The sequence below is a fragment of the Salvelinus sp. IW2-2015 genome, unplaced genomic scaffold (genome assembly GCF_002910315.2).
Source record: "Salvelinus sp. IW2-2015 unplaced genomic scaffold, ASM291031v2 Un_scaffold3093, whole genome shotgun sequence".
In the NCBI taxonomy this organism is placed as follows: domain Eukaryota; kingdom Metazoa; phylum Chordata; class Actinopteri; order Salmoniformes; family Salmonidae; genus Salvelinus; species Salvelinus sp. IW2-2015.
In genome coordinates, this window is record NW_019944384.1 from 116151 (window position 1) to 126511 (window position 10361).

The 10361-nt window shown below is 44.3% G+C and overlaps 1 protein-coding gene across 1 annotated transcript; it reads left to right on the plus strand.

Moving 5' to 3' along the window:
- Window positions 1–1278: 1278 nt before the first annotated feature.
- m1ap (meiosis 1 associated protein) lies at window positions 1279–9854 on the plus strand (the record flags this gene model as incomplete). Its single annotated transcript, XM_024142341.1, has 3 exons — window positions 1279–1533; window positions 1734–1925; window positions 9737–9854. Coding segments are annotated over exons 1-3 (565 nt in total), but the record flags the coding sequence as incomplete, so codon positions are not given.
- Between the last annotated feature and the right edge of the window lie 507 nt (window positions 9855–10361).

Below are 10361 nucleotides of genomic sequence, written 5' to 3' on the forward strand. Positions count from 1 at the left end.
TCTTAATTCTTATTTTATTTGGCACGTCCTGAATGGCCTTTTTTTTTGGAACTCTGCCTAGCAACCAGCATCCCGGAGTCGCCTCGTTCACTTTGACGTTGAGACTGGTGTTGCGCTACTATTTAATAGTGCCATTAGGGACTTGTGAGGCGTCGTTTCTCAACTAGACCTCTATATGACTTGTCCTCTGCTCAGTTGTGCATCGGCCTCCTCTCCTCTTTCTGTTCTGGTGACCAGTTTGCTCGCGTTTCTGTGAATGGAGTAGTACACAGCGTTGTACGAGATCTTCAGTTTCTTGGCAATTTCTCGCATGGAAAAGCGTTCATTTTTCAGAACAAAAATTAGACTAACGAGTTTCAGAGACAAGTGGTTGTTTCTGGCCATTTTGAGCCTGTAATTCGAACCCAAATGCTGTTGCTCCAGATACTCAACTAGTCTAAAAAAAGCCAGTTTTGTTGCTTCTTTAATCAGAAACAAATCAAATTCAAATGTATTTATATAGCCATTCGTACATCAGCTGATATCTTCAAAGTGCTGTACAGAAACCCAGCTAAAACCCAAACAGCAGCCAATGCAGGTGTAGAAAGCCGGTGGCTAAGGAAAAATCCCTAGAAAGCAAACTAGGAAGAAACTAGAGAGGAACAGGCTATGAAGGGGTGGCCAGTCTCTTCTGGCTGTTCCGGGTGGAGATTATAACAGAACATGGCCAAGATGTTCAAATGTTCATAATTGACCAGCATGGTCAAATAATAATAATCATAGTAGTTGTCGAGGGTGTAGCACCTCAGGAGTAAATGTCAGTTGGCTTTTCATAGCCGATCATTAAGAGTATCTCTGAAAACAACAGTTTTCAGCTGTGCTAACATAATTACAAAAGGTTTTTCTAATGATCAATTAGCCTTTTAAAATGATAAACTTGGATTAGCTAACACAACGTGCCATTGGAACACAGGAGTGATGGTTGCTGATAATGGGCCTCTGTACACCTATGTAGATATTCCATAAAAAATCTGCCGTTTCCAGCTACAATTGTCATTTACAACATTAACACTGTCTACACTGTATTTCTGATCAATTTGATGTTATTTTAATGGACAAAAAGTTTGCTAAGTGACCCAAGTGGCGGGSCAGACATTTCCTTCAAAAAATGAATCCCAGATTGTAGCTTGAAACAACAAATTATTTCATGTTTGTTTACCGTCTTCCTTCCTCTTGCTCCATCCTTGTTTCCTTTACTATTGTTTTGTTTAGATCCCGATTCCTGATTTCGTCGTTGCCATGGACGCAAGGAACCGCTCTGGCCCCCCCTCCTCCTCCTTCCAGGTGTGCCGCCCCTCCTCGTTCTCACGGCAACCGCCCCGTGTTCTGATCGTGGACGCGTCGCCGCCCTGGTGGTCAGAGACTGGTACTACGCTGTGTGAGGCTTTGGATAACTTCCTGACTCTGGCCTGTAGTCTGGACGGACCCTGTAGACTGCCCCTGCTTAGCCTTTACACTCTGAGTAGACAGCATGAATGTCTGCTGCCATTCGTGGTAAGAGGGAAGGAGGGCGAGAGAGAAGTGTGTTGTGTTATCTCTCTCTTTTCTTTCTRTCTCTCTTTACTGAAAKGATACATGCCTGGTGACTTATATATGAGTCAGAATGGTGGCACTGTAATGAAGTAAATAAATCATTGCGCTCTCTCTCTAACCCCCACATTATCTCTCTCCCCCATCCCTCTCCCCCACTCCAGCAAGTGAGGGGTAACCTGGCCCGCCTGCGTTCCTGTGTGGAGGAGCTGAGGTCCATACCCGGAGAGGGGTGCGTCCGCGCACCTAGAGGGGAACTGCTCAAACAGGCTGTTCTGGACAGCCTGCAGCAGTTTAAACAGTACACGCGACACACTACCACTCCGAACCAGGCCAACAACAATGGATCTGTAGAGGTGGGTACTGAAATGAGAGCCTTTGATTAGTTGAATCAGGTCTGTTATAGCTGGGCTAGAACAAAAACATGCACACCCTATTGGACCAGGTTTGGACCAGGTATGGACCAGGTTTGGACCAGGTATGGACCAGGTTTGGACCAGGTATGGACCAGGTTTGGACTGGACCAGGTTTAAAGAACGCCTCACCTCACTGATGTGTTACAGATGATTTCATTTGGGTTACTGCTTGAAACTGGCTCCTCCTATTAGTTGTTGGGTCACACAAGAAAACTATGAAAGGTCAAGGTGGCTAGGCCACCTGTTTATGGTAGTGTCAGGGCATTTTATGGCAGTGTCAGGGCATTTTATGGATCAAAAAGTGGCTGAGGTGTAGGGCGTGGCAGTCGGCGCGGCTGAACATTTTAGAGTCCCCCATCTTGGCAGAGCAGATTTATTTTTGTGCATTTTTAAGCCAATTTCCTGCAATTCTATAAATTTCTCCATAAAGGTGAGAGAATTTACAGTTTTAAAGCTAATTTCCTGCAATTATATGCATTCTGCCATGGCTAATGCTGTGTTATTTTGCTCAAACATAATAACAAAATCAATACTGCTAAATTAATTGGTTTTGGAAATTTCAATTCTCTGCTTAACATCTAGATTTTTTATTTTGGTGATTGTTAGTTCTCAAAGATTATATTAAAAAAAGATATAGGTCCATTATCTTTCCTACATACGTTATATCCGGTGTTAGCGGTTCACGTTTATATCAAGTGTTTTTCCATCCCYAAGGATATTTGTATACATTATTTTTTTACACTCGTTGATTTAGGCATCCTGGATTAAAAGGCTGCTCACCCCCGAAGGGATTTTAACGGCCGAAAAATCCCTGAGTTTTATGAATGCATTAGGACAACTAAAGGGCAGTCCTTTAGGTTTTTGAGCATTTCTCAAATTGTAGAAGCTCCGGTCAGAGCCATTAGTGGACTAGCTTCCGACCAGGAGCTGATATGAATGGACCCATTAGAACACAGAACACCATTATGAAACAGACACTAAACACAAGCCCATTAGAACACAGAACACCATTAGAGAACACAGACACTAAACATATGGCTCTGTGTTCCATCTTAGCTCTGAAAACAGACTTCCTATTTTGGCTGTGTCCCGAATGGAACCCTATTCCCTAAATAGGCCTACAGTATATCCCTCATAGGGTTCTGGTCAACAGTAGTGTACTATAGAGGAAATGTGGTACTATTTAGGATGCATTCTCGACCAGCACTGATGTCCTTCTATACAGGAAGAGAAGAGACAGGAGAAAACAACCAAATGGCACCCTTCAGGAAAAGCCCATTTAGACCCAGAGTCTCTTTTTCAATGGAGACCTGGCCAAGAAGACTGCAACCATCAATACATTACATAGTTAAAACATACAAGAAATACAATACAACAACATGATCCAGCCTAAAAAAAAAACATTTACACTCCTCTGTAACAGAGTCTCCCATCAATATTTAAAGTTTATTCAGTGGCACTAACATATCTAGATGAAGCAAGGATTGTAGATTATGCCATGCGTCTGGTGCACAAGAAGAGAAGGGCAGTCTGAGGACTTTAAGTAGCAACCACCTAGCAGCCCGGGTATGGTAACTGCTGGTGGTGAAGGAGACCAGACTACAGAGGTAAAGAGGGAGTTTACCTGCTGGTGGTGAAGGAGACCAGACTATGGAGGTAAAGAGGGAGTTTACCTGCTGGTGGTGAAGGAGACCAGACTACGGAGGTAAAGAGGGAGTTTACCTGCTGGTGGTGAAGGAGACCAGACTACAGAGTAAAGAGGGAGTTGTTACCTGCTGGTGGTGAAGAGAGACCAGCTACAGAGGTAAAGAGGGAGTTTACCTGCTGGTTTGGTGAGGAGACCAGATAACAGAAGGTAAAAGAGGAGTTTACCTTGCTGGTGGTGAAGGAGACCAGCTACAAGGGTAAAGAGGGAGTTTACCTTGTGGTGGTGAAGGAGACCAGACTACAGAGGTAAAGAGGGAGTTTACCTGCTGGTGGTGAAGGAGACCAGCTCACGAGGTAAGAGGAGTTTAACCTGCTGGTGGTGAAGGAGACCAGACTACAGAGGTAAAGAGGGAGTTACCTGCTGGTGGTGAAGAGGACCAGACTACAGAGGTAAAGAGGGAGTTTACCCCTGCTGGTGGTGAAAGGAGACCAGACTACAGAGGTAAAGAGGGAGTTTACCTGCTGCGTGGTGAAGGAGACCAGACTTACCAGAGGTAAAGAGGGAGTTACCTGCTGGTGGTGAAGGAGACCAGAGACGTAACGAAGGTAAAGAGGAGTTTACCTGCTGGTGGGAAGGAGACCAGTCACAGGTAAAGAGGGGGTTACTCTGGTGGTGAAGGAGACCAGACTACAGAGTAAAGAGGAGTTTACCTGCTGGTGGTGAGAGAGACCACACTACAGAGGCTAAAAGAGGGAGTCTTCACCTGCTGGGTGGTGAAGAGACCAGAACTACAGAGGTAAAGAGGGAGTTTACCTGCTGGTGGTGAGGAGACCAGACGTACAGAGGTAAAGACGGAGTTTACCTGCTGGTGGTGAAGGAGACCAGACTACAGAGGTAAGAGGGAGTTTACCTGCTGGTGGTGAAGGAGACCAGACCTACAGAGGTAAAGAGGGAGTTTACCTGCTGGTGGTGAAGGAGACCAGCTACGGAGGTAAAGAGGGAGATTTACTGCTGGTGTGTGAAGGAGACCAGACTACAGAGGTAAAGAGGAGTTTACCTGCTGGTGGTGAAGGAGACCAGACTACGAGGTAAAGAGGGAGTTTCACTGCTGGTTGTGAAGGAGACCAGGACTACAGAGGTAAGAGGAGTTTACCTGCTGGTGTGGTGAAGGAGACCGACTACAGGTAAAGAGGAGTTTACCTGCTTGTGGTTGAAGGAGACCAGACTACAGAGGTAAAAGAGGAGTTTACCTGCTGGTGGTGAAGGAGACCAGACTACAAGGTGAAGGGGAGTATTACCCAAAAGGGCTTTGTAGATGAACACATACACATGTATCTTTCTGCGCATATAAAGTGAGGTCCAACCTACCATTTGGTACAATGTGCAATAGTGGGTGAGTGACTAGGCATTTGTAATAAAACGCAAGGATAAACAGAGTCCAGTCTCTGTAAGACAGAGGAGGTTGCATGGATATACAACAAGTCACCATAATCAATTACAGAGAGAAAAGTGGCCTGAACAAGCTTCTTTCTAGCCATAAGCGGGAAGTGAGCCTTATTACGAAAAATTAAAAACCCAATTTCAATTTAAGCTTTTATCACAAGATTATCCACATGAACTTTAAAGGACAACTTGTCATCCAACCAAATAGCTAGGTATTTCTGGTCAAATGTAGTGCAGTATTTTGAGATAAGGGCCGTTAGGACCTAGACATTTAGTAGGATTATACATTATTATTTTCTGGCCCCAGTAATGTGATTTTGTGATGTTTTAACTTATTACTACTGAAAGATGTTACTCAGGGTTGAATTTAATTAATTTATCCGTTTTTTTTCTTCTGATCTGGTGTGTAAATGTGTCAGAAAGAGATTTTAGGACTGTGTGTCATCAGATAAACCGGACATAAAGATGTAATCAAGAGTTTAATAAGGGCTTGATGTTGTTTTTTTCCCCATAAAGTAGGCCTACTGATTATGAAGTCACAGACTGGCTGTCTACAAGAAGAAGCTCTCAGTTTCAGGCTGCTGAGGGGAGGACGGCTCATAGTAATGTCTGGAACGGAGCGAATGGAATGCCATCGAACCACTTTTTGATGTGTTTGATACCGTTCCACTGACTCCGCTCCAACCGTTACCACGAGCCCGTCCAACCCAATTAAGGTGCCACCAATCTCTTGTGCTCCATTTCTAGAAGCTAAAAGGGAAAGAAACAAGGGCCCTGGTCAGAAGTGGGCCACTATAATAGGTTGCCATTAAGGACACACCTAAGGTCTCATTTTTATCTAGCTTACTGATATAGAGGAGATTCAATGGGTTTAAGGAGAAGCATCTTTGAGTCAGGACAGTGTTTCCCCTAGATTACATTTTCCCCCAGACGGGATGCAAAACCCCCCTCAGACAAAGTTGTAGGCTGTGAACACTAAAATTGAAACTAACTGCAAATAATGTCAAATGTTTTAAGAAAATGTATAATCTTTCCTATTGTTCCCCCCTGAAACTTGAGGAAACTAGGGCTGGGAATTGCCAGGGGCCTCGCGATACGATATTATCACAATAATTGCCGATACGATATGTATTCGAATCTCATGACTCTACATGTATTGCGATTCGATACTGAGATTTTATTGCGATTTGATGTTCCAAACATATTGCTCACTATACAGTGCGTTTGGAAAGTATTCAGACACCTTGACTTTTTCCACATTTTGTTACGTTACAGCTACGTTACAGCCTTATTCTAAAATGGATTAAATAAATGTGTTTCCTCATCAATCTACACACAATACCGAATAATGACAAAGCGAAAACAGGTTTTTAGAAATGTTTGCTAATTTCAATAAAWAAAWKAAAACAGAAATACCTTATTTACATAAGTATTCAGACCCTTTGCTATGAGACTCAAAATTTAGCTCAAGTGCATCCTTGTAATATTGCCTGTGTGTAGGTGGTGTAGAGGAGTCAGGCACAGAACAGCAAATATGAGTAAGCAACGTAATTTACTCAAAGAATCACAAATACAACGCAATAATTCGAGCCCACAATAACGGACCGTATTACAAACAAACAATCACTCACAAACAAACATGGGGGAACAGAGGGTTAAATAATGAACAAGTAATTGGGGGAATGACACCAGGTGTGTAAGACAAAGACAAAACAAATGGAAAATGAAAAGTGGATCGGCGATGGCTAGAAGGCCGGTGACGTCGACCGCCGAATGCCGCCCCAACAAGGAGAGGGACCGACTTCGGCGGAAGTCGTGACAATCCTGTTTCCATTGATCATCCTTAAGATGTTTCTACAACTTGATTTGGAGTCCATCTGTGGTAAATTGAATTGAGTGGACATGATTTGGAAAGGCACACACCTGTCTATATAAGGTCCCACAGTTGACAGTGCATGTCAGAGCAAAAACCAAGCCATGAGGTCGAAGGAATTGTCCGTAGAGCTCTGAGACAGGATTGTGTCGGGGCACAGATCTGGGAAGGATACCAAAAAATGTCTGCAGCATTGAAGGTCCCCAAGAACACAGTGGCCATCATTCTTAAATGGAAGAAGTTTGGAACCACCAAGACTCTTCCTAGAGCTGGCCGCCCGGCCAAATTGAACAATCAGAGGAGAAGGGCCTTGGTCAGGGAGGTGTCCAAGAACCCGATGGTCACTGACAGAGCTCCAGAGTTCCTTTGTGGAGATGGGATAACCTTTCAGAAGGACAACCATCTCTGCAGCACTCCACCAATCAGGTCTTTATGGTAGAGTGGCCAGATGGAAGCCACTCCTCAGTAAAAGGCACATGACAGCCCACTTGGAGTTTSCCAAAAGGCACGTAAAGGACTCTCAGACAATGAGAAACAAGATTTTTTGGTCTGATGAAACCAAGATTGAACCGTTTGGCCTGAATGCCAAGCGTCACGTCTGGAGTAAATCAGGCAGCATGGTGGTGGCAGCATCCTGCTGTGGGGATGTTTTTCAACGGAAGGGACTGGGAAACTAGTCAGGATCGAGGGAAAGATGAACGGAGCAAAGTACAGAGAGATTCTTGATGAAAACCTGCTCCAGAGCGCTCAGGACCTCAGACTGGGGTAAAGATTCACCTTCCAACAGGACAACGACCCTCAGCACACAGCCAAGACAACGCAGGAGTGGATTCGGGACAAGTCCTTGAATGTCCTTGAGTGGCCCAGCCAGAGCCCGGACTTGAACCCGATCGAACATCTGTGGAGAGACCTGAAAATAGCTGTGCAGCGACGCTCCCCATCCAACCTGACAGAGCTTGAGAGGATCTGCAGAGAAGAATGGGAGAAACTCCCCAAAACAGTGTGCCAAGCTGTAGCATCGTACCCAAAAGACTTGAGTTCTTAATCACTGCCAAAGCTGCTTCAACAAAATAAACGATAAAGTCATGAAAACTATGTAAATGATATTTCGTTTTTAATTTATAAACTTGCAAAATTTCTCGAACTGTTTTGCTTTTCATATGGGGTATTGTGTTTTTGGATTATGAGGGGGAAACAATTTTTATCATTTAGAGTAATGCTAACGTAAACAAAATGTGAGGAAAAGTCCAAGGTCTAAATAGTTCAGAATGCCACTTACCCAGAGAAGAGAAGGCTGGCTTTTTCTGTTGCTCCGCTGGATCCTCCAGGTATTGTGGAAAGTGTAGATAGTCAGACAGACTCTCTCCATCAACCGATTTGTAGTCAGTAAGACACACTCTCATCAACGATTGTATCAGTCAGACAGGACATTCACACCCTTGTAGTCAGTTCAGACAGACTCCTCCATCAAACTACATAATTGAAAATACCGTCAGATTGTAGACAGACTCTCCATCAACGATTTGTAGTCAGTCACAACACTCTCCACAACGATTTGTATCACCAGACACACCCTCCATCAACCGAATTTGTAGTCAGTCAGACACACTCATACGGGTTTACCAATCATTTCAAACCGATTTGTAGTCAGTCAGACAGGACTGCCCATTTAACCCCGATTGTAGTTCGTTCAGACACATTCTTCCTCCATTCAACCGATTGTAGTCAAACAGACTATTCCAATCAACATTGTATCATCAACAAACTCCATCCAACCAATTCTTATCAGTCAGACAACACACTCTTCTCCATCAACCGATTTTAGTCATCAGACAGACTCTCCATCAACCGATTTTATCAGACAGACACACTCTCTCCACAAACCGATTTAGTTCAGACAACCACACTCCTCCATCAACCGATTTGTAGTCAGTCAACACACTCTCTCCATCAACGATTTAGTCCAGACAACCACACTCTCCCATCAACCATTTGTATCAGTCAACACACTCTCTCCATCAACCGATTTGTAGTCTGACAGACTCATTCCATCAACCGATTTGTAGTCAGTCAGACAGACTCCATCAACCAATTTGTAGTCAGTCAGACACACTCTCTCCATCAACCGATTTGTAGTCAGTCAGACACACTCTCCATCAACCGATTTGAAGTATTGACTCATTGAATGGGTGACTTACACGGAGTGGACAAAACATTAAGAACACCTTTATTGAGTTGCACCCCTCTCCCCTTTTGCCTTGATAACAGCCTCCATTCGTCAGGACATGGACTCTACAAGGTGTGGAAAGCGTTTCACAGGGATACTGGCCCATGTTGACTCCAACGCTTCCCACAGTTGTGTCAAGATGGCTCGATGTCCTTTGGGTGGTGGACCATTCTTGATACACACGGGAAACTGTTGAGCGTGAAAAACCCAGCAGTGTTGCAGTTCTTAACACCAGCTGGTGCGCCTGGCACCTACTACCATACCCTGTTCAAAAGCACTTCGTTCTCTTTGTCTTTCCCATTCACCCTCTGAATGGCACACATATACAATCAATGTCTCAATTGTCTCAAAGGCTTAAAAATCCATCTTTAACCTGTCTCCTCCCCTTCATCTACACTGATTTGAAGTGGATTTAACAAGTGACATCAATAAGGGATCATAGCTTTCACCTGGATTCATCTGGTCAGTCTATGTCATGGAAAGAGCAGGTGTTCTTCATGTTTTGTTCGCTCAGTGGTTTGATTGACGCATTGACTCATTGATCTCCCATTGGCTTCCAGGTAACCGTGGTGACGAGCCAGCCAGGGCGTGGCGTGGTGAGGCAGTTGGAGGCGGCCTTAAAGGACACTGACTTGGTGTCTCTACGGCGCCTACTAGTGGTCCACGTCAGTACTGCAGGTAGGAGGGGTCTCACTGTCTTTCTAGTGGGTGGGACGGGATGGACTTCTGGGCCACGTTCAGTAGCTAAACGTTATTGAATGTTTCAGATAGATAAATACCACGAAGAGAGCCGACGTGATTCCTAATTCTACATGTCAGAGAAGTGTTTTTGTTCTGCTTAGCGTATTTCTATCTGAACGTAACACCACTGTTGTGTGCTGCTGAACATGCCTTGGGGTGGGGGAAGGGTTCAGCCGGTCCACAGTTAGTTGAACCAGTACCTTTCGCATCTTCAACAATACCTCTGTACCGTTGTGCTTGTGTGTATGTCTCTACCACCGATTGCTATTTCTTATTGGTATTCATATAAGTTAGTTAGTAGCATTACGTAAGCCAGAAGTACATAATAATAATAATAAATAAAACATATCATAATTACTGCAGGAAGAGGGGAGACTGACTGCTGGGGGCAGGACACACCCTCACCTGAGACTGCAGAGGAGACTGAAGGTAGGAATACACACA